Below are 25,993 nucleotides of genomic sequence, written 5' to 3' on the forward strand. Positions count from 1 at the left end.
GGATGTTGAGTATGTACTTACACTGACGCTCTGTGATATATGTTTGTGTATGAAGCTGGGAATTCCCCCCCCAGTGTACTGAGTTCATTTCAAGTTTAAGTAAGTAGAATGTCATGCTGAAGAGGCACTTTATTTAGTGTAGTAAAGAGAAATGTCGTCCTGCATTGCACACTTCTGCCCTGGAGAAATCATGTGTCACGCACTGTTTTACACACATCAAATAAACGGACTTCATGCAGATTGGCCATATTATAAACTTTTGTAGCAGTTTAGTTTTTGCTTGAAATCCATTTAAATTTCTAAGACTGAAAATATCCCTATTTCTGACTGCTACACAGTGTCTTAACCAGGTCCTAACAATGCTGTGTGATGCAACACAATTACAACCATTTAAAAAAAAGATATATATATATATATATTTAATATACTGATTAAACTGATAAAAAAACGTTAAACTGATAAAAAAAAAGGTGTCAGTAGATACGTTTACATTGTTATAAAAGATTTCTTGATAACTTTTTGTTCGTTAAAGAATCCTGAAAAAGAATGTGTTACAATTTCCTTAAAATATTAAGCTATTTTCAACATCGATAATAATAAGAAATCTTACTTGAGCATCAAATCAGCACATTAAAATGATTTCTGAAGGATCATGTGACACTGAAGACTGGAGTAATGGCTGCTGAAAATGTAGCTAGGCCATCACAGGAATAAATTACATTTTAAAATATATTAAAATAGAAAATTGGTATTTAAAATTGTAATAATATTTTTGTAAATTATTCTTGTGTTTTTTTGGAAGTGTTTTTTAACACAATTTATGTATATGTTAATGAGCAGTTTTCTAAGAAGTGAACTGGACAGATTGGGTTGTAAGCTTTTCGTTGTAAACATAGCATATACATATATGTCAATTTCCAAAGATCAAGGGAAATCTTTAATGAATAAGACAGCAGTTCATGCATTAGATTATGTGCTGGTTTCAGTGTACGCCACCAGGAGTGTGGGTAAATCCTGTGTTTCTGTGTAGTAGTGCCCCGTTGACTGCAGTAGTGATGTGCATAAATAGCTGGCGGTCTGCTGTACTGAGACACTTGCAGAAGGTCACTCTATTGATTCAGTCCTGCACTGCGGCCTTTGATTACCGGGCCTGACACACCACTGCAATCTATAATGCATTGTATATGCTCCGTGCAGAAATCCATAATGACTCTCTATATTCCACCCTCATTCATGATGAAGGATAAATGGTGCCCACGTTCCCCAATATGTCAGATAGTCCCCATCCGTAAGCCTCGTTTTACATGCACAGTGAGTGGCACGTTATTTCAGCTCTGTAAATGGTTCACTTTTAAGATACGACCGTGGCCGCTCGTGGGTGTGCAGCGTGTATTAACTTGAGATTGTGATACAAGTGCAATTTGACTGATTGCTCATTTAAGTCAATAAATGAATGTACAAGCATTAACAAGTTGAACTAGAGTCACAGTGTGTGTGTGTGTGTGTTGGGTGGGGGGGATTGTATTTGACCAGAGTTTGCAGTCTGAATTGAATGCGATGAGATAAATTTTTCGCTGGATGCACATGAACACACACATACCCCAGTGCATGGCAAGTGTGATCAATGTGCATGGAATACTAGAACACTGTTTCCCCATACAGTGACGTGTCTACTTACATATCGCCTGCTATTTTTTTAAATGATGTGGAACTGAATGCATTATGCAAACATTTCAAACAGTAACATGCAACATTGTTGTCACATGATATGACATACATTTCAGTTTGCATGCACAAAAAAGGAAAAGGCTTTAATCTTGGCAGTCAAGAAAAACTGTGATGCTGTAGCTATTACTTCCAGATTGCATGTCATTCTTTGCTGGGGATTTCTTTGGAAGTTCACATTTATGCATTTGGATGACGCTTTTATCCAAAGCGACTTACTTTGCATTCAAGGTACACATTTAAATTTTTTTCTTGCTTTCCCAGAAATCAAACCCGTAGAGCTTGGCTTTGCTTGTGCCATGCTCTACTATTCGAGCTACAGGAAAGCTCGACAAAATCTGTTCAGTTGGGACATCATTGAACACAGACAACATTTTGAGTCATGCAAATGGAGAGTTTTTTGTATGACTTGATGTAATCCAAGCATAAAACATATACTGTACATACTTGTGTATTTATAAACATAATATAATTTTTATTAATAAATGTAAGTTGTCAAACCTCAAACCTCTACATTTAGTGATTTAAAATTGAAAATTAATATGGTAAATAATAAAAAACCTTTTGCATTGTGCTGTATGTGTGTGTGTGTGTGTATATATATATATATATATATGTAGTGATATGTATACATATACACACATGTGTGTTGTTATTATATATTTTATTGCATTTATGTACATAAAATTACAATTTAACCCATGCCAATGTAACAAGTGAAACATTATTTTTGGTTTGCAATAGTGGTGTGCAATGACTAAAGCGGAAATTTTCTTCTCTACTTCCTATGAAGTGATACACTGATGTTGTTCCCTGTGTCATTGGTATTTCCCTTTATGTATATGTGTGATTTGGAACCTATCAAGATATCACTCTTGTTATTTCCTTTCTTGTCCTTCCCTGCACAGTTTTGTATTGTAACTGATTAATTTTGAGGAATTTACTATGTGCTCTTTCACTTTGCGCTGACTTGTCAACTAACTCTCACCGCTTACTCCTTGAGTTCACTGTAATCCTCAGTAACAGCTGTATGACTGGAGTGTTTTCAGCAGCTGAGCTCAATTCAGTTTTATATTCTGTGGAGGAACAGGCAGAGCTGATAGATAATCTCAGACCTCACTTATGCCTTTATCTCTTACAGATAACGCAAGCATGTCCTATCATCTCACCGATCATACACACTTCTGTGTTTTTACAGGACCAGAATTCCTTGCAGAGGCCCTTGGGGAATAAGCCATCGGTTCTCTGAAGTGAAGTCTCATAAGTGAAGTCTCAAGAGATCTTGAAACCCTCCGCCCCTTCTCTGCGAGGGGCCGCTGCCATGATATAACCTCCAAGCCTCTAAGTGCACACGCAAGAAAGACCCAGCGACCCCTGACGTCCCCCTTCCACCTGAGGTGGTGCACTGCAGCTGAGTATGCCTCAAACTCCCGTGTTGTGAAAGGAGAGTGTGCGCTGGGCAGCACTAGGCGCCATGCGTCCGTGGACGGGCTCGTGGCGCTGGATTATGCTGGTGCTGCTGGCCTGGGGCACCCTGCTTTTCTACATCGGGGGTCACCTCGTGAGGGACAGCGAGCATCCGGAACGGTCCAGCAGAGAGCTCTCTAAGATCCTGGCCAAGCTGGAAAGGCTGAAACAGCAGAATGAAGATCTGAGACGCATGGCAGAGACTCTAAGGTTGGTGAATTTTTTTTAATTATAAATTTTTCTTTTGGGTTTGTCTTCAAATGTGAGTTATTTGGACTGCCAGTATAATTTGGGATATCTACTGCAATAGTTAGCCTGCAGGCCAACAGGTTTGTGAAGTCCTAATATGTTATATGATAGCTGGATTATGACTTTCCTCCACAAAAATCAGAAAATGCTATATTTATGGCATGTTATCCCAATATTTCTCTAACCACAAGCATTGCTAATTTAGCTATATTTATGTATTATTATAGTATTCAGGAATATTTTAAATTAGCTTTTATTTTTATTTTTCATTTTAGCTTGTTTTGCTGATTTTGTTATGTGCTTTTCGTAATTTTTATTTTAATTATTTCTATTTAGCTTTATTTTTATTTACTTTTTAGTTTTAATAATTGTATTACTTTCACCTAAACCTATTTAGTTTTTTGCCAAAACAACATTTCTAATTTCAGTTATGTTTCTCAAGTTAAGATTTCATCTAATATTTTTTATTTCTTTTCAGCTTTATTTAAATGAATGAAAATAATTTTTAATAGTTTTTATTTAATCAATAATAACACTGACTATAAGCTATTTTTATAAATTGGCACTCAGTTCTTCCTTTTCTCTATTTTATCACTACAATTTACTCAAGAATGAGGCAAGATTGTTGACTAGTCAGCCGACAACCACTAGTTAATTGGTCGACTATTCTATCGTTATTGGGTTTTTTAAAAGTAAATTCAAGTCGTTTTTTTATTTGCATAGCACTTTTCACGATATACATTGTTTCAAAGCAGCTTTACAGAAAATTATGGTGTTCAATGTTAATAATATCCTAATATCTTATTGCTTTTACATTTAGCAGATTACAGCTGGATGATAATGTAATTTACATTCTGCAGTGAAAAAAATAATCAAGCAGTTGAGATTTGCGATGATTTAAATAGGATGAGGTGCTGTGTTTTACCTTGCTAACAGCTTTCCAGTAGGGCTGGGCGATATAGCTAAAAAATGTATCAACAATATAATGTTTCATATCGTTCAGTATCGATAATTATTGACATTTTTATAACCTTTTTTAAAACAAAAAGCAATATAATTTTTTTTTTACATTTAACCACTGTATTTATAATTAACAGAATTTATTGAGACAAACAACAAATTTTTATTTTTTTTTAAATCAAACACAATAAATATTAAACAAATATCTAATTTCTAATGTTTTATGTGCAGATTAAATAGGTCTTTATTGTATAGGTCTAATTGTCTCCCGAGGCCACAGGAGGGCGCAATGAGCAAAATAATGCAGCGCATTTAGCAAGTAACTCTATAAAAAAGTGCATTACGTCTAAATTAACTCATAAAAATCTAATATAATTTCGTAAATTGAACAAAACAGCATCATGTATTTATGCTTAATCCAATTATTGCTTAATCCAAAGAGCTGAAGCGCCATTCACACAGACTGCATATGAGACGCAGTGAAAAGGAATAAACCTCCACAAATTCGTGACGTGTTTTCTAAAAGTTTAAACTGTTTTAACTTTGCATGGCTTTCTGTACATCTCTTCTGTGAGACGTGAATGCAGCAGTCATATTTGTCCGTCTAGAAAATGCGCTGAATATGCGTTCTGTGTGAATGGCTTGGTTTTGGTTTTAACCCATTCAAGATCTTCTCCGCATTGAGCTTCTATATTTCTCTAATATTTTGAATGCATAACACAGCAGCGGCACATCTCATGGGCTAGACTAACAAAACATTAAAATCCAACAACGTCACTTACATCATCACCGCGTCTCGCGCACCACTGATGACGCTCCCTGATGCACACCTAACATTCAAATGCAAATATCGATACCGTTTTATCGCCCAGGCCTACAGTATTTTCAGCATGGTAAAATCTAGGACTGAAACGATTGCTTGAATACAAAAAATAATCTAGGAAAATTATGTGCTTCGAAGAATAGTTTAGTAGATGCACTGAATTTTCGTCCGCCAGCAGTGTTCAGGTTTCACTCTCCTCCAGCCGTCATCACTGCGCCGTGTGACGCTCCGTTCATTATTCCACTCTATCAATGTGCATTCTGCTCATTTACCGCTCATGCTCACCGGAAAAGCTAAGTCCGCTCAAATAACGCGCCGACAAGAAATTTTTATGTAGTATACTTGTTCCTGTTTGCAGTACTGGGCAAGGCTGGTAAAATCTTGTTCACTGATCTGCTCCCCGCTATGCTCTGCTCAACATGCGCTAATAATAATAGCTTTGCCAGGGTTTTTATATTTTTATACATGTTTACTTGATATTTCTTTACACAAAATGATCATTTCTATTCATTTCCCACTGATTTACGCGATCTGATGAGCATGAACTCATATTATGCGATCATATCTATATGAATGAAGGAATGAATGAATGGCAGAGACGCGCGTTTTCCTTTACCACACACACACTGAAGCACTCGTGACGCTCGCGGTGATTTCAGCGTCTGCCGTCTCAATGAGGACATAAACACACGAACAACATCACCAGAACTGCTCTGAGAATTGCTCTGAAAATTGTCATTTTCTTTAATCATAGCTATAATTATTATAACACCTAAAATATGTTGCGTGTAAAACGTGTTTGTTTCAGCCACTTGAAGGGTGGTGGGTACATTGTGTGCACATGATCAGGATGGTACCACCTCTGGCGCATTTTGAGAAAGGAAAACCCCTGTTTGCAAGACTATACATTATTTGGATAATTAGTCAAAAACAACAACAACAGTTACAGTATGTCTGATTCTGTTGCATAGAACTGAATAAAAATAATACATTGATATTTAATATTAATATATTTTCTGTCCAATTTTCTTTCAATAAAAGTGTGGTTATTTTATTGGCTTGTGTTTTTTAAATTCCGTGTCATTCAAATAGAGTTAAATTAAAAAGTCTTACAAAATTACTTTATATTATTTAATCAAATAAATTATTTTTACAAAGCATTTTCGGTTTCAGTTTTCAACCAAGCACATCCAGAATTCTCGGTTTCGGGCCAGAATTTTCATTTCGGTGCATCCCTACCATTTACTGTAACTACATGCAGAGCACTGTGTTTGCAACCACATGCTCCTTTAAAGGATTACACACACCAGTATGCAGAGAGACATTTAAGAGGGTTTATTCTCCAAAATAGCTTTAAATTAATGTTGCTGAAAAATGTGTTAATAAATGTTATGTGTATGGACTCTTGTTTTTGTTCCACGTTAGCTTTCTGCCCACTAGTTTCTGCCTCTTACAAAAGCCACAAAGCCTTCTAAGAAGACAGTAAAGGCTTATGTCATGCCTGAGCTGTAGTTAGGCTGAAACTTGAAAGTTAAGTTGCACAATGTTTAGGTTTTATTATTATTTTTTTATTACTATTATTCTGATTTATGTCTTAGTTTTTGGTTGTACTATGTTTACCTTTTTTAAAGTAATTTGAAATTGATTTGTATATATTTGTATTTGCATTTTGAATTTTAGTTTTCACAGTTATTAATATATGCAATTTCAGCAATAAAAATGTTCATTTTTCTAAAAAGGAAACAAATTACTTGTTCATTTTAAGAGACCTGTCTTATTTTCTCTTGTATATTTAGTATTGCTCTTTAATAAAGAAAAAGTTCTTCTTATCCGATTACTCGATTAATCGATGGAATTTTCGGTAAAATACTCGATTACTAAAATATTAGATAGCTTCAGCCCTAGTAAAATCCTCCCAGAGTAGTTGCGTGCTGACATTAAATCACCAATTTGTAGCAAATTCACCATAACAATAAATGTAAGGACATTTACAGTTGCAATTCTGTTGGTCTTGTATTTACACTTGCTGGGTTACGATTGGTCCTCGTCAGACAATAGCTGGTCTTGTATGGTCAGGCTTGCACTAGTCACTTCCTGTCATGCACTGTGGCATTTGACAGACAGCCATTGGGCTAAATTTGAGCTGATTTGCTAGTTAAATGATCATTACCCTCTAGGAAACCTTGGATAATCGACAGATGCAAACAGGCTTCTTCACAGTTCACCTGCCTGCTGTTTTCATCTGAATGTGTGTGTATATGTGTGCGTATATGTGCTGTGTGTGCAGTATGCAAACTTGTGTGCACCATGTATTTCACTAAGCCGTGGTCATGTCATCTGTCTGCTTATACATTATGTAAACTCAGTTATCAGTGTTTTTGTAAATTATTAAATTGACCCTGGTGACTTTTTCCACAAATGTGCCACATAATCATCTGATATATGACAGCACACATGCACATTCCTCACAATGTTACTGTATTTTCGATCAGATAAATGCAGCCTTGATGAGCATAAGATACTTCTTCATTATTATTTTTTTTCAGATTTTTTCCCCTTTTAATGTATGTTTGAAACACTAAGTTGTTACTTGTCATTAGCCCTCGGAATGTACGTGTTGTGTACGAAACTAATACTTTGTCTAATAATAAAAAAGGTGAATAATTTATGCATGCAAGACATTAAATATTAATTTGCTTTACCTGTAAACACTGGTGTTTACTGTTGACCGCATTGTGTAATGCCGTTGTCAGATGCTGCATTTAGAGACCTATTGTATAGTGCCACAATCTAATATAACTTTCAGAACTAGTTAGTTGCTAATGCTGCAAAGTCACCAAAACCTTGGTAAACGTCACTGAAAGGTTTTGGACACATCAGCACCATAAGAAAGACTTTTACTCTAAAGATTGTATGAAAATCAGCCTCCCATTAACAAAAAGGGGAAACAGCACATCCTTCTTCCTGCACGAATGTAAACAAGCCTAGGAACAATGGATTCGTTAAATGCTTTTTGACAGAACATAAACACAGACTTGTGATTATACTGTAGTATGATTTTCAAAAAGAGTGTTTGATGGCTTAGAAGCAATGCTTTTTTAATTTGCAGTCAGTTTCAGTGAAGTATTTCTCAGCTACTTATTTCATGCTCCAGACAATTATACATGATTAAAACAACTGCGTTATGGACAATGAAAAGCATAAAAAGTGTTGTTTAGATACATAGTCTCTAGCAGCTAGCCTTTACCGACATCACAGACTGATAGAATATTCATATAAATGAATATGATCAAATTAAGCTCAATTGACAACTTATTCCAGAAAGCGTTTTTTTTAGTGAGTCTTTCTGCAGGTTACATTGCTACGCCAGTAGGTGGCGACAAGTGACTGTCTTTATGAGTGAGTAATCATATCGCTGATTCAACCAATTCGTTCAGTAACATTTAATTTAGGTACAAAAAAGTTCCTGTTTCTGAATATGCCTATTTTCCTACTATATAGTAGGTGTAAAAATGTACATGAAATGAGCAGGATGTCCGAATTCGTGATACTCATGAAACAGAATATGAAAAGCAGCCAGATGACCTACTATTTTAAGTGTGCATCCAGTGGGCACTTTACTATCCAATGATGCCACAGGAAAGTAGTTGTGAATGGCAGTGAAGTGGTGCAACTGGCATTGTAACTGAAGTCACATGATAAAGCCAACATGGCAAATGTAGTACATCTAGATTTTATTCATACTACATGGATTTATACTATATAGGACATAATTTTATACTGGTTGCTAAGTAGGGCTGGGTATCGTTCAAAAATTTTCGATACCGATACCTTGACTTCGATACCGGTTTCTGTACGATACTTTTTTCGATACCAATTTTATGAAATCTATTTGAACAAGATTACATTATCTAAAAAAAAAAAAATTTTTGTGCAAATGATTTATTCTATTCCCATTAATCTCATTAATACTTTCATTTCAAATTCTTTCATTTGATCTATAAATTCAATTGACACTGAAAAATACAACTGCATTGAATAATTATTATGAAATAGAGAAATTAAGAAATTATGGTGGAAATGATACTTTTCAACTAAATTAAAATGCCAGTAGGGGCCAGTAGTGAGCGTTTAATGAGTGAGTCATTGAGTCGTTCATTCAAACGATTCGTTCAAACGGCAGATTCATCAGATGCTAATGCATGGGCTAATGAAACCAGACTGAATCGTCTGGTTGCTGTGAGATGCGCTGTTTCCGCCTAAATTGTAAGTGACCTAATATTATTGTATTTGCTTATTGAACTGTTTATAGAACTATTAAACAGTCGTAATGGTGAAAACGTTGTGTGATGTTGCCTAACTAACTGTAGTTTAAATATAAAAACTTTCCATTTTGAATTTTTACCCCAGGATGCTGAGTTTCTTAGTGTTGCGCATTTTGATTTCTCCTGGAGAGGCTCCTCAGCGGCGCAACCTTATTCTGTCAATAGATGCTTTATATTCAGTAGCTATATCCACTATTCGCCACTTACTCTAAATGTAATAAAATCAGAATAATATTGCGTTTTGGTGTTTACATAGTTATTTTTGGTTTCTGATGTTTTAATCATGTTACTTTTCTGGCATTAATGAAGAGTTACTTGAAACGCAGTGGAAACGCCAGTATGACGAGGATCGTTTTCATTTTTTTAAAAAAGCGCACCGGTGTAAATGTAGCCTTACAGCTACGGGGGCTAGGACGCATTCACACTAAATATTCACGTGTGAGCCACATCTCTGAGTGTGGCGCATGACGCGGACCGACTGTGCAGACCTATCGGTGTATTAAGCTATAGTAAGATACCATGAGCAGACTGCTCCGTACGTTTTCGCATCGCTCTCGCGGATGTCAAACACTAACCGATCTGCGCCTCACTGACGTTGATGAGATTAACCCCTTAGGTATCGAAATTTGGTACCGAATGACAAGACGTTTTTCGATACTCGATGGTATCGAGGCAATTCGGTCGGTGCCTAAAAAGTATCGAACTCGATACCCAGCCCTATTGCTAAGTTTGTTCCTCATCAAATGGAGTGCATATTTATACAGTGTGTGATTTCAGATGCACCTAATCACTGAGTCATTGAATCATTCACGCAGCACGATGGTAGATTCTTACTGTGGCTTCGTTTGAAACTTTTTTTTTTTTCGGGGTGGAACAAAAATAGACAAAGTACCTAGCAGTACTGTGTCTAAAATGTATGTTCCTCAATATTTACATGCTAATTGAACTATTGTATAAAAACAGCATCACACTCACTGTTGTACTGTTTTGCCGAATAATATAATAAGTTGTCGGAAACAACTTCACTATCGCTTGTCTTATATTGCTTATAGTATAGTCTCAATGGTATTCTAAAACCAGTAAATCATGAATGGATTTGTCAAGGTTCACATTCCTAACCACCCAAAACTCTTATTTAGAGCTTTTCTTTTATAAGAGAAGATGCGTTTACAGTAGCTCTGGTGTAGTGAACTCCTGATTTTGAATTCTGATGAAGTGTTTGCATAGAGATACTTGACTCTTGAGAGTGTGTATGTGTGTGTGCTCGCTACTCAAAGTAGGACAGGATGGAGAAAGTGTTATTTGTAATATATGAACATGTACAGTCCTAATGAATTGAAACGGTTTGTTCTCCTCCTATCGCTCCGACACAGTACAGTATCAGCTTGTCAGTCTTTCATTAAGCACTTCCTGTGGGAATTAGGCGCTGATACACACACACCGCGATTCCCCATTAGAGCCCACTGATGCTTCATCTCGCTTATATTGACTCCTGTGTAAATGAAAAAGCGGATAACACACACATAGAGGCTTGTTCAGCAGATATGAGGATGAGTGCTAGGCAGGCCAAAGATGGTGCTGTGATTGATCCAGAAGGAGAAGCCTGTTGGAAGAGAAGGTGTATGACTCCAGCACTAATAGACACTTATTATATCTCTCACACACACTCACCTACACACAGCAGTGCTGGGACAGCTTTACTGATGAGTTGTAGTGCAGTACAGAGTAGAATTGGGCCACCACACTGTGATGATGACAGTCCTCCATTCACATAGACTGTACTAACCCTGTGTCCAAATAGGCCTGCAAATAGGATTTTGTTCAATTTGGATATTCAAGTTAGCTGAGTTGAGCCACAGATATTTGTGTGAGCTGTGCTTCATAAATCACTACAATATTTACAAAACACAACTGACCTTAATGTGACCATACCTTAAGGCAAGCTGGTTTATTTGGAAGCCATTTTGGTAAGGCCACTAGGCAGGCATACAAATACTATCCACTTGAATGGGAAAATCTCCATATTGTTGTTTCGATAACATTATTTCTGTCTGCAAAAATATCTGGCAATAAATTAAGTTCCTTAACGTAAGTTAGGGAGGAGCGAGCCCATCTAATCTTTCAATCAACAGCCAGAGTATATATGCAGCTGCTTACCTCTCTCCAGTCTCAGCTGTTCCAGCATCCCTCCTCCTCCCCAAAACTCCACCTTCATCTGAGGTACCTTGCCCTTCGTAATCATCCACTATCAAGTCCCGGGGGGGTATATCAGAGCTCGAGTTGAAGCTGCTTCATCGAGGCCCTCATCAGTGGACAGCAAGCCAAATAAGTTTACACACAATTTCCTTAAGATTATATGGGCAAACGAACTCGTTAATGGTATGATAAATGTAGCTTCTTTTTTTTGTTGTTGCTCAAATCACACTATTTTTCAGGTTGCTCTAGCTTATGCAGATGCATATTGAAAATATAAATAACAAGTACATAAACAGCTTATACATCTATCAAAAACGCTGAAATGTGTGACTTTAATTCCTTCAGTGTAATCGGCAATCGATTTGGCCAAAACAAATCGTTTTAAATTATAAGGTTGCTCTGAAGGGTGAGTAGAATAATGTCACCTCATTGTACTCTGTTTGCATTCATGAGCAAAAGTTTGGCTGATTGTTTACAGTTTAATGGAATTTTTTCTCCCATAATTTGCACAAAGTATCATGGGATATAGGAAAGGTGTGTAGCTCTTGTGTGTCACTCTTTCTTTGTCAGGTCTTGTTCATTATGGATGTTCCATTGGTGTTCTTGGTTCTGTTCCTTGTGTTCCTATTTTTCAAGTTGCCGAGTTGTTTTGCATTTTAGTTGTTGTTGTTATTGTTATTATTATTTAAATGATCACTCTGCATTTGGATCCTACTCTTCTCTGTCTCTGGGGTGACAGCAATATTCTGTGTTATGATTTGTCCGATTCATTTTCCAGGAGTGGTTCATCTCCTTCCTCTTATACTGTCTCTTGATAGTTGTGTTTGTGTGCAGGGGAAAGTAAAAAAGCAAGAAAGAATAAGGGTGGAGATGGACTTTGGCTGATAAAGCTGATATTTTTCATGATAAGAGAAGATATTTACATTTTTATGATGACACACAGACTCTTCTAACAAAGACATGTGCCAGCATGTGCAAGACCATCTGTGTTTGTCTGAATCTACATTTAAAGGGATAGTTCACCCAAAATGAATAGTTACTGGATAGTTAATGAATGAGATAAGAATAGTTAATGGATAGTTCACCCATCATTTACTCACCTCAAGTAGTTTCAAACCTATATGAGTTTCTCTCTTCTGTTGAACACAGAAGAGGATATTTTTGGTAACCAGACAGTTGCCGGTAGCTGTTGACTTCCATTGCACACACACACACACAACTACTATGGAAAATACTATCCCTTTAAGAACATTTTATATTGTAAAAATATTTCTGATGGATTAACCCTTAAATGCATAAATGTTTTGCCAATCATTATTACATATTTTAGTCTTTAGCGACCCTGACTTACATATACAACACAGATGGATCTCTAACTGCTGCAATAGCATAAAACACTCCTGATATTTTAATAACAATTACCAAAGAATAAAATAAAGCATATTTCGTTACTTTTTGAAACTTAGAAGGCTTCAATTCGAGCAGATAATTTTACCATCGCTGTCATCGTCAGAGCGCATCTGACTCATATTCGTGATCATATTTTCAAAACTGTCATTTTCAGTGACTTCAAAATCAATATTTTAATCACTGGCAGCTTATTCACCACATCCACCATCAAATGAGAGTGACATTTATATTTCATTGCATACAGTAATTGCTCTGCAGTAAAGCCATTCCAGCCAGTTCAATTTTTGAAGATGATATTCTTTTGTTTTATGTTTGCCGTAATTATGTGAAAAGTCACGCTTATCAAACAGTGCCACCTTGAGGAATAAAAGTGAATTGCATTTATTCAGTCATCAGATATTTAATTATTATTGCGCAGGAAAAAATATGCTTAGACTATTACACACCTCAGGCCGCTAATGAACCTATATACTTTTTACAAAAAAAAAATCAGAAAACAGACATTCTTTTACATTTTATTACTTTTTTCTTGTCATATTGTTTATAATGAATAGATTGAGGAATACTAAGAAAGTTGATGTCTAACTATAAAAATTAAGGAGGGAGAGGGTAGTGAATGACGTCCCAGGTCGCTAAATAACTTACGTATGCATTTAAAGGGGTCATATGATGTTGCTAAAAAGAACATTATTTTGTGTAGTTGGTGTAATGAAATGTGTTTATGCAGTTTAAGGTTAAAAAAACACATTATTTTCCACATAATGTACATTATTGTTTCTCCTCTATGCCCTGCCTTTCTGAAATGCGTCGATTTTTACAAAGCTCATCGGTCTGAAAAGCGAGGTGTGCTCTGATTGGCCAGCTATCCAGTGTGTTGTGATTAGCTGAATACCTCAACCGTGTGGCAGAAATGTTACGCCCCTTACCATACTGTGTTTCCATCATACAGTCTATGGTTTCCATGTGTCCCGGCGCAATGAGACAAAACCAATAAAACCCATTACAAACGAGGCATTTGTAGCATCCAGTGGGGACATACAGTGGGTACGGAAAGTATTCAGACCCCCTTAAATTTTTCACTCTTTGTTATATTAATGATTTTAGCAAATGGCTGCAATATAACAAAGAGTGAAAATTTTAAGGGGTCATCTGAATCATCAGTGGCCAATTCTTTAAATATAAAAAACATACAGGCTGTGAGTCAGAAGCGTCAGACTGTCCTTGCAAAGTTGGAACTGCCCCACTTTATAGAAACATTATGTCCTCTTTTGGAAGGCCAAACAAAGTAGTTTTGCTTTCACAGTGAAACACACAGCATCTCCACAACATGGCGGTGGCGGCAACAACAACACTACAGTGAGAATAAAAGTTACGCCTTCTTTCTTTGCGTGAACATTTGGGCGGCGTTAAGCAAATCTTCCCACATAGTGATGTAGGTATGTGGGGGTGTGTTAGAACGAGCCGTTTTAGGTAGGCATGGCTGACTCTTAACTTTTATAAAGAATATCTCTTTGGATTTGAGACTTCAGTCTTTGCAACTTTACAGATCTTCTTTATGCACCAAGAGCTTGTAACACTCCAAAGAGAAAGGAAAAATTGAAATCGCATCATATGACCCCTTTAAGGGTTAATAGCATCAAATTTTGATTCTTTATCAGCAGCAAATCTATACTTTTAGAGCTTGCGTCTGCGTTTTTATGGTGCCCAGAGTTAAAGTTTTATTGCTCTTTCATCCCTCAGGAGATTTAATGGAATTGCCAGGTCTCAGATGTTTCTCATAAAATTCCTTGGGAGAAATAAAAATAGAAACAAGTCTGATGTATATAGGTATAAAATTAATATGGATGGCATATCACAGATATATTATTGATATACTGTATTAGAGTTCATATGAATCATATCTCTAACTTCTGTTTGCAGAATTTGTGGGATCTTTGCTTCATTTGCTCTCCATTTATTCTCATTGCTGTCTAGAAAAGACAATTGAGAGATTTCATTTTAGATTTTGATTTGATTTTAATACTTGGCTGTCCAGCCAATAAATGCTCCTTAGAGGCCATGCACACGTAATCTAGGAGCCAGTAACAGCGTGAGATCCTTACCTCGCAATATATCACCATAGAGACTGTGAACTCTGGATTCAGTGACAGTCAATTAGTCCCTTCTAAATGTGACTAATTACTCTCGGGTTTGGACTTGGCCTTTTTATTTGACCTCTCTCTTTGGTGCAGCAGTAATAAAAAAACATCAAACTGTAATTAGTTCTGATAAAGGTTTCCCACACACAACTCTGACAAATGTCCAAAAACAAACTATTCTACACCACCACTAGTCATTTGTAATGGTAAAAACACACTTATTTCAGGTCCTACTCACATTTGTATAACAAATGTGCACTTTTAAGAACCACATCATTTGCAAACACAAACACAGGCAGCCATTTACATCACAAACACAGAGAGAAAGAGAGAGAGAGAGAGAGAGTAGGGATTTAGCAGGACATTGTACCTAAATTATGGTGACATTGTTATTGTATTGTACAAATAAGTACAATTACCAATAACATTGCCTATTTTATTCCATTGAAATGCAGATTTGACAGTATAGCATTGATTTCAAATTTACTTACAGTATAGTAACAACAATGTTGATTAATTAACGCTAATTAACACCTAATTTATATAGGGCTGAGTTCAAATTTTCTGGCAAAGAGTTGGGACTCCATAACAGATATTGTTATCCTTTCATCAGGCCTTTAATTATTGATGTAGTCACCTGTTGAGATTTCTAAAGGCAAACAAAGACAATGTTTTTTTTTCTCCTGCAATCAAAGATCCTTAGAAAAGAAGAGATTTTACACAAGGAAAACTGACAGCTTCCTCCATAATTCATGAAGGTCCAGCCTTTAAAGCTCTTCATTTCACTTTGTACTTGCCCTTATGAAAATGTACATTCTTTAAGTTTAAGTTCTTGCCTAGTATCCATAGTTGAACTAGAATAAATTATGTTAAACACATTTATTAACTATAAATTCTACTGTCATTGTTTTAATAAATTGTTTCTTCAGGCTCCTAATATATAATATAATATAATATTTCTGTCAAAAATGTCATATAGTTAAAATTATAAGGATTGTGATGTGTGGATAAGTATGACATGGCACAGTTTTCTCTGTTTTTTTTCTCAGTTCAGTTTATGTAAGGGCTAATGAAAATTTGATAAAAAGTTGATTTAATCTTGCTTAATTGCTCATGTCATTCACAACCTGTATGACTTCTTGTATAGAACACAAAATAAGTTATTTGTTGCAGTGTGTGTGTGTGTGTGTCTGTGTGTGTGTCTGTGTGTGTGTGTGTGTGTGTGTGTGTGCGCTATGTCCATACAATGAAAATCAATAGGGTCCAAGGTTATTTTTTGATCCCATTGACTTTCATTGTATAGAGAAAAAAACATTCTTCAGAATATCTCCATTTATTTTTCACAGAATAAAGAAAGTCATACAGGTTTGGAATGACATGAGAGTAAGTAAATAATGACAGAATTGTATTTTTTGGTTGAACTATCCTTCTAAGCATTGAGTCAAATGGCATGTGACAGGGAATTGTGTGGTGAATTCAAATATATCAGTTTTTTTGGTAACACTTTCTATGAAGCCCATATTTATAATACATTATAAGGGTATTCTTAAGGCATTATAATGATTGCATAATGCATTATAAAAACCCTTATAATATGTTATATCATCTTATGAATATTCATAAGAACAGTTTTAAAGGGGTCATATGATGCGATTTCAAGTTTTCCTTTCTCTTTGGAGTGTTACAAGCTATTCGTGAATAGATCAGATCCCTAAAGTTGCAAAGACTAAAGTCTTAAACCAAAAGAGATATTCTTTATAAAAGTTAAGACTCTGCCAGAGAGAGAAAGAGAGAGAGAGACAGCGTCACATCAAACTGGAGTCAGCTGTCTTAACCGTGGCTTGTGTACTGCATCATTACTGTGTCTGTTCCCCTTTCGGGCTTGAACTGATGGTAAAATTAATGACATTATTTATTGTCTTTACATTTATTTTGAAAGATGAAACCTCTCAAACAGCCATAAGATCAGATATCAGATCAGATGAATGTGTAATAAGACATATTTGATTTGAACTATTTTTAATGTAATATCAGTTTCATTATTTTGACGGTTCCCCAACAGACAAACTGACTATAAGTAACTTTGCAAGTACGTCAACATTCTACCCACCCTAACCTTAACCTAAGCCTACTAATACTCTAATGAGAGTTAGTTGACGTGTGTTATAAATAATCATAATCTTAAAACTTATAACCACAAATGCGTAAGCATTATAATGTATTATAATTGTTGTTATGATTAATTATAAGATGATATAACATATTATAAGGTCTTTTATAATGCATTATGCATTCATTATAATGCCATAAGAATACCCTTATAATGTGTTATAAATATGGGCTTCATAGAAAGTGTTACCGTTTTTTGTTTTTTTGGCCACCATACATTACAACTGAGGATCACACACTATCACACTTGCAGTTTGTTCCAAACACAACAAACTTTGCTAGTAGAGACATGACAAATGAGAACCCAATGTGTTTTAAAATCAGCTCAAAATGTCAAACATGCTTGATATCATCCTAATGAATGAAATCATAGTTTGAAGCTAAACAACAAATCCAAGTCTGTGCTCATCATACACTACTCGATTTTCTGTGTAATATGTCAACTTCAGCTGCCCAGAATCTACAGACTGGCTTAGACTTTCAGCAACTAACTGACTCATCCAGACTACAGATTGAGGCAAATATCTGTACAGTAGCACATTTCAATCTTTAGTAATGTTCACAATGATGTTTGAGAGTAGGCCAATCTATCTTTATTTATCTTTCACCATACAAGTAGTACCACACAAATGGGTTTCAGCAACTTTAACACAATGGTGGTCGTGGAACACCACCATGAACTTATTACAGGGACAATCCCTCTGGAGTCACCTAGGGTTAAGTGCTTTACTCAGTGGCACAATGACGATGGCTCTCAGCTCACTCCATACAGGGTTTAAACCAGCAACCTTCCAGATACAAACCCTGAGCTTTTGCCACTACATCACATTACGCCACTATATCACATTACTCATTACACTTGACAGTCATTCAGTCATAGTGTAACAGCAGTCATTTCGTGGCATCATCCAGTTCTTGTTCAGTACATCTATATTTGTGTCGCGCACAGACCTACACACCAAGTGTCACACAAAACGCTGTCCAATTCGTCAATAATGGCTGAAGAGGTTGACTGTCTATCTGAGTGTTTGCTAGCTCACTAGCAGCTCTTGTCACTCTAAAATTTTCTCATAGAAGGTCAAAACCATTGCCCACAGCAAGCTGTTGGTACTTTCGCCCAAGTGTGACAGATTTCTGCATCTTCCGCTTTCCATTTTCACACTTATTTTCATCCTGTCTGCGTTTGTGTAAGTATGTGTGTCCTACTTCGGTACAAGTGTCTCTGTGGGCTGCTACAGTAAAACATCTCGCAAGGGTTCAGCGTCTGCAGAAAACACGAGGCCTTGTGGAATTTCCATCACACCTCTCTGACAGCCGTTCTCAAACCCTGGTGTGTTTCTAAATGTTTCTCTCTGCCCCTGCTGGGAGTGATGTGGCCTCATTAGCTGATGATTGCTGGTTATGTAATGCCACATGATGAAGCTCAGGTTTCTGAGGACAGGTGATGTGTGAGGAGGACAAAAAGAGAAAGACAGATAAGGGAGGTCAATTGAAAAGTGTAGCTTCCATTGTTACTGGCTTCAAGAGAAGACCGTTTACTGTTTCTCACAGTTTGTGGACAGTTTGGGAGTTTTGTGTTTTTAAACTGTGTGTCAGGACTGTGTTTGCTGTGGCAGTCTAAAAGACAACATGAATTTCCATCTGCAAGTTTTAAGTGAAACTGCATATTTAGTGGCAAATAATTTAGTGTGAGATTTGATTAGATAGTAAAAATTAGACTGGGTATTGATTACATCAACACAAATGTCATTTTAGACGGGGTCAAGGTTTTACGCAGTAAGAACAGAGAAATTAATGTTTATTCAACAAAAAATGCTTTAATTGATCAAAAAGACACTTAAAATGTTTTTGTCCTTTTAAACTTTCTATTGATCAGATTACCCTGAAAAAAAAAATATCATGGTTTCTACAAAAATATAAAGCAGCACAACTGTTTTTGACAATAATAATATTAAGAAATGTTTATTAATCAAGAAATCAGTATATTATTAAGTGAGATCATGTGAGTGAGACTGAAATCAAGCGTAGCGTTAGTTCTGGCAGGTCACGTTAGTGAAGCTCGCATCAGCTGACTCAGCTGATCCCCATTTACCTATAGGAATACGACACCTATCTAAGCATTCATTTATAAGGTCCCTCAGTATTATCAGCGGTTTTCGCATTGTTCAATAGCTAATTACCCTCCTCCATCCCCAGCTCCTCCTCTGTCAGTCGGGATTCAGCCTTCTGATTCTCCTTTGAATCAGACTAATTCTAAAAAGTGTACATAAAATTATTGAACTTTAACGATACCTGCAATACATTTATGTTGGTTCTGTTTACCCTGGGGGGTTATTGCTGCTCTCCCTGCTCTCATCCATGCTAGGCTGCATGAATGCGCAGGGAGTTCTTGCCCAGAACAGAACCATACCGCCAATCCAAACTGTATGCTAATTGTCAATCATCTTTGACGATAGTGGTCCTGACAGAAGTAATGGAATGAAATATTAGTAATGAAAATTCAGCTTTGCTGTCACAGGAATAAATTGCATTTTAAAATATTAAAATAGAAAAAGGTTATTTTAAATTGTAATATGTCACACTATTACTGTTTTTACTGTATTTTGTAGGGGTGGGAATCACAGGGTACCTCACGATACAATACGAATCACGATACATGGCTCACGGTACGATAATATCGCGATAATCAATATATTGCTAGACAATTCTATAATGATACATCACGATATCTGTCTAACTATGAAAACAAAATGCCTGTGAAAAGGTTAAGTGCAAGTTTTCTCTCTTTATTCAAGTCCAAACTGTTCTGTAAATCAAATTTAACATGCTAAGGAAATTAATAATTTTATTCTTGGACTTACTAAAAGCTTTTCTTTGTGTGTAAACCAACACATTTAACTGCTTATCAACTTTATATATAGCCTATATATAAACCTGGTACATTTCAAAATTTACCTGGAGTGCTTTCTCAACCTTTCCTCTCCTCTCATCATAAAAAAGGAGCCCCGCGCACATGACATGCAGGGGGGAAAAAAGCCATTCACATCACGTCTTTTGCACGCTCAGGTTCGTTATTTCAAATGCACACTTCTGCGCCGCATTACGGCTATGACGAGGTTTTGTTTCGTCGTCCATGCCATAGGTGCAGATGTTTCTGCCGGTCGGTGCCCTAACGCGCACTTGTAATATCTGAGAGAGAGGGAGAGCATCCAGTTTTGTTGCCATAAAACTGGACGCGCCGGCGCCGCTCTCTCTCACTCATATAGTGAGGGAAATTCACCTGCGATCCGAGCAGAGAGGTTAGGCTACTCACGGACTCAATATGCGCTCTGCAATAATAACGTGATCAATGCCTACAGTCCATGCTGATAGCTGTTCCGGGGCCGTTTTTTATCTCCATCTCCTTTTATCTCCATAAACATATATAGAGCAGTAGAGCTAACACAGTGGCTGGAAATCTTCATAGAGAACGCAGTTCATGGTTGCTCAGAGCACTTTGAAAAGAAGGTGGAAATGGCGTGGCTGCGATTTCCACGCATTTTTAGATGCTGGGAGCAGGGAAATATATATAGAGCGCCTTATTGTAGTAATATATCGTAGTAAATTGTAGTATTGTATTGTAGTAAAATATCGATATTTGGCGCCAGATATCGATTCTCGTATCGCATGAAGAAGGAAAACGATATATCGCCATATCGATATATTGTCCCACCCCTAGTATTTTGAGCTAATAAATGCAGCCTTATGAGTCTAAATGAGACTTATGTCAAAAACATTAAAAATCTTACCGACCCCAAACTTTTAAACAGTAGTAAACATGAAGATAAATACTTCTAGCTACACAAATTCCACTGCAATGCGATTCGCTTTAGACATACATTCTGTGAACTTCCCTAAACATTTCCTCTCGAGGGAATCCCTGCAGTCGTTTTGGAAGTGTGTTTCACTTTGTACACGGGTTCCGCTATAGTGGACACTCAGACTATATAAACAGTGATGTACATCCAAGACCCCGAGATGGAGGGAAGTTAGCGTGGGAAGGCAGGGTATAAAAACTTTGAAGTGGAATGCAACACAGAAAATATTGCAATCCACATACTATATTAAAACATTTTCTTAATCAGTATTTGCGTGTGTTTTTCATTTAAAATATTTAAGCATCCTAATAATATAAGCTTTTTTTCATGGGAATCAATTCATTTGTAAAGTCTGTTTCACTTTAGTGTTTCTTTATTATTATTTTTTTTGGCGTGCTTGCTTTAAGAGTAAATGTAATAAAAATGCCAATGACAAACTTAAACTAAAATATATTCTTTGAAAACAAGTCTTAATAATATTGTAATGTGATTCTCAGTTAAATTTGTCTTGTTTTAAGGATGTTTACATTTTTTAAAGCCAAACAAAAATACTGATTAACAATATTTTTTTGCATTTTTTTGTATCTGCTCTAATAGCTCAGACATTTGAAGGTAACTGTACCTCCCCTCTTTCAGAACCAAGGTTTATCACCGCCAAAGTAAAGTCTGCATTTGAGTACTTTTGCATTTGTTTCTGGCCTAAATAAGAAAGCAATTTGTGTTCATTTTACAAAGTTCTCTTTAACGCAGTATGTCGCCTAACAAACCGCATAAATATGAACTAAACTCGTCAAGGCCTTCGTCTTTCTCACAAACACACAACACTTCTCTCTTTCTCTCTCTCACACACAAACCCCTTCTCTCTCATTTCCTTTCTCACTCTCTTCTCATTTCGTCCTTGACCAGCCAAGAATGACATAAATGTTTGACATCGCAATTTTTCTCCAATTCCAGCATCCCTCCTCATTTTCAGTTTCGCCCATCCTTCTTTTTCCCTTTCTGTCTTTCATTCTGCTCCTTCTGTTGACAGACATCCATATGACCATTTGCATCCAGGTGAAATGGGAATGTGTTGTTTACCATTTCAAAACCCTACGCACGCCTTCCCACAAATACATTTCCATCCCTCTCTCCTCAGATAAGACTTCTGCTGCCCTATCCTCATTTTTCCTCCCTCTCTCTCTCTCTATCGCTGTCTCTCTCTCTTTTAGGTGAGGCAGTTTTTCCACAATGCTTTCCATTCATGTCAAACACATTTCAAATACGGCTCAGATTTCCACTACAAACCCACTGCAAGGACACAGAACTGTGCATGAGAAAAAGGGGAGAACTGAGCTCTGTAATGCTTAAATAGCATACTGTGTGTGAGCATTACCGCGGGAAGTAGGGGTGCTGCAGCACCCCCTGGCTCGGAGCTAAAGAAAAAATGGGGGATGCTGGGGGTGCGGTATTAAAAAGAAATAAATGTAACAAAAAAGAAATAAAACAAATTTTATTAATTTGAATATTCATTAAAATCATAGGGGAAATTGTCGCGTGACGTCACTACGTCCGCATCCGTCTTTGAAGATTTAAAAATACACCACTCAGCATGGCGCAAAATGCATTTCTGATTTTTTCGCAAAGCCCAAAAAAAATAAAAAGAGACCGAGCCTTGAGCTGGCGATAAGGAAGCAGACCTGGAGCCTATGCCTAGTGGGCAGCCAACCAGCAATAGGCATACGCATTAATCTAATTTTGTTTTAGTAGTCTAACAATAATTAATTCTAATTCTAACTATTCTTCCTGATTATCCAGTCAGTATGGTAGGCTACTCTAACAAGCCCTTTATTGTGGTCATACTGTAAAACATGAGTTAAGTCAAATCAATTTGACTGTGTATAAGTTGTTTAAAAAAAAAAAATTTTTTTTAAACATTTGTTGCCATGACTTTTTGATCATATTTTCCCCCCTATAACACGTCTGTACCCAAATTAAGAATTAACAAGCATGTCTACAGCTATTACAAAGAAACAGAGAAAGAGCGAGAGAGTCCATTTACCTCAGTAGCAACTATGTCGCATTCTCACATCTTGATCTTTAACGTTATCTTGTCGTGGATCAAAACTAATGCTTAAAGGTTGATTCAATATATAATAATACAAAAAAAAACGTTACATCAACAATAAAATAGTACAATGATGAAGTCGCTTAGCTTATATTAAACATAAAAATTGAACAAAACGAATAAACTGATGACTTGGTGTAACCGCGTTGTAACATAAAAATAAAGTCTTTGAATTTTCCCCATTTGTGGCTCATTAAAAAAAAACATAGGCCCACAATGAAGTATAGTATCATTAAGAAATTCACATATTTCTACAAAATTTGTAACGCAAATATAATGGATTTCCCCTTTTAAAATGATCGTAGTTTGTGGTTCATTGTTATTAAAACAGATCAGTCATAAAGTAGTACAATGGCAAATTCGCATTATTAAACCTCTAACTCTTATTAACAAATTGAAGAAGACGGAGCCTATACTTGCGTTGTAACCCAAATAAATAAGGTTTCCCTTACTTAAAATGAATGCTTAGTTTGTGGTTCTTCTTTGTTTTTTAATGAAAACACAGCAACAATAAAGACAAACTCAGTTATTTTAAACGAAGAAATGAAACGTTTATTAACAAAAGTTCTCTTGCGCTTTTGGATCCGCCACCAGTCATTTCGCTTCACTCTCGTCACGTGACTCCTGTGCCTCCGAGCTGCTTGGAACAGACGCGCGGCGCCTCAGAACTGTAGCGTCCCATGTCCAGCTGAACTAAATTGATTTTATTTTTTTATTTCTTGTAACACCGACTACAGGACAAAGCCCGTGTATTGCACACATATAACTTCGCCCCTAGGAAAACCCGACAACCCCCCCCCCCCTTTTTTTGTTTCCTCAGCCCCCCCTGCTCAAAATACGTTCCCGCGGCTATGTGTGTGAGATCAATATTTGTCAAAAACAGATCTTAAGATTTCTGTAAAATTTTGTTCTTAAACATTTCTAAATATTATGTGTATTTAAATTACTTTTGAGAGTCATGCAGCTTTTGAGGTTTGTGGTCTCTTAATGTAACCACTACCTGCCTGATCTGCTAGGAGAATATTGCAGTTCCCTAGCAATGCAATTCAAGGCATCATTAGTCCACTAAACAAGCAGTGCAGTATGCAAGTAAGAGGGAGAGATGAGTCACACAACAATCCTATTCACTAATACATGTATAAATGTAGCAATAACTGCATGTAGTTAAAATTCATGGTTGTAAAACCACTTGTATTTGTTGTACCTGTTCTTCTGGCACCTAATGAAGAATAACACTTGGTGGCCCTCAGTGTCTGAGAACCCTGCTGTATTGAAATTATAATTAGCTTTATATAAAAGCAATAGAATTAGTATTTCGATAGCTAAACTAATATTGTGTGTGTGTGTGAGAGAGAGAGAATATGCAGGATCTGTTGTCTACCAAAGGAAGTCATCTCATAAATGAACTAGATTTCTCTGAAGGAGTGTCAGGGAATGATGGAGGTTCAGGTCTTGGGATGTTCGTCGGTAATGAAGTTTATTAGATGAAAATGTGTGTGTCAGGAGCCCTCGCTGGGCAGGCTTCGGTCAACTGTTTGTGTGTCTGTGTGTGATGAATAGCGCCTGCCACCAAATGAATTGTCCGCAGTGGCTGCAGCAACTGATCATTGCATTAAATTGGCACTGGAAGCAAGGAGCAAAGACCCCTGGGAAATTAGCCAACCACAATTCACCTTGACCCAGTAAACCACACGTTCACTCTCACACGAGCTTGAATGTTCAGAAGCGTTAACGCACAGCGTAAGAACATGTCGATTCCCCAGGCAATGGTCATGCTAACATGTCTCTCTCTCGCTCTGTCTTCCAGGTTACCTGAAGGACAGGCCGATGGTGGTCCCGGAGTCGTGGGTAAATTACGCAACCTTGAAGAACAACTGATTAGAGCTAAGGAGAAAATCAACTCTTACCGCAGCCTCCCTGCTGATGGTGTGTAAATATATGCAATTATCTAAATGAACTATGCAATTCTGTAGTTTTTATGTAATGCTAACATCAAATGTTAAAATTTACAATTGCCTGCCAAAATTTTCAGTGGCTAAACCAAAAAAAGTCATTAATTCTTTTTTGAAGACTTTGTCAGATTTAGTTAACTTCTGCACATCCCAAAGTGTAGTTAAGAAAATGCACATACACACACGCATGTGAGGGCTGACAGCTCTTTTTCAGATGTGCTGTAATGGCTTGCTGTTCATTCTGAGTGAAGGAAAGATGAAACGTGTCAAATTAATAGGAACCTTTTAATATGGATGAAAAGTGTGTGTGTGTGTGTGTGTGTGTGTGTATGAGAGTCTTCACAGTCAAGGACGGTCGTATCACTACAGGGAGTCTGTGTAAATTGTCCTCTAGCCCAGTGTTTCCCAACCGGGGTGCCGTGTAAAAAATCCTTTAAGATTTTTAAATTGCTAAAATGTTCAAAAAAGCATCTATTGTATAATATCCATTTCTGATGTCGCCAATAATTAGAGATGCGCCGAAATTTGTTCATCCACTCAGGTTTCACTTTCACATGGTGTGACGCTCTGCATATTATCCTGCTCTATGCGTGTGCGCTCCACTCAGTCGCTCCT

The 25,993-nt window shown here is 36.7% G+C and overlaps 1 protein-coding gene across 1 annotated transcript in view; it reads left to right on the forward strand.

Annotated features, from left to right (window-relative positions):
• The window catches only part of LOC107592788 (alpha-(1,6)-fucosyltransferase-like), a 104,628-nt gene that overhangs the window by 61,293 nt on the left and 17,342 nt on the right, over positions 1-25,993 (forward strand). The window contains exons 2-3 of the mRNA XM_016282353.1: positions 2,924-3,402; positions 25,234-25,352. Of these exons, the coding sequence (XP_016137839.1) occupies positions 3,200-3,402; positions 25,234-25,352 (322 nt within the window). The 5' untranslated portion in view covers positions 2,924-3,199. The remainder of the gene's footprint in view (positions 1-2,923; positions 3,403-25,233; positions 25,353-25,993) is intronic.

Source organism: Sinocyclocheilus grahami, unplaced genomic scaffold (assembly GCF_001515645.1).
Source record: "Sinocyclocheilus grahami isolate Dianchi unplaced genomic scaffold, SAMN03320097.WGS_v1.1 scaffold158.1, whole genome shotgun sequence".
Classification (NCBI taxonomy): Eukaryota; Metazoa; Chordata; class Actinopteri; order Cypriniformes; family Cyprinidae; genus Sinocyclocheilus; species Sinocyclocheilus grahami.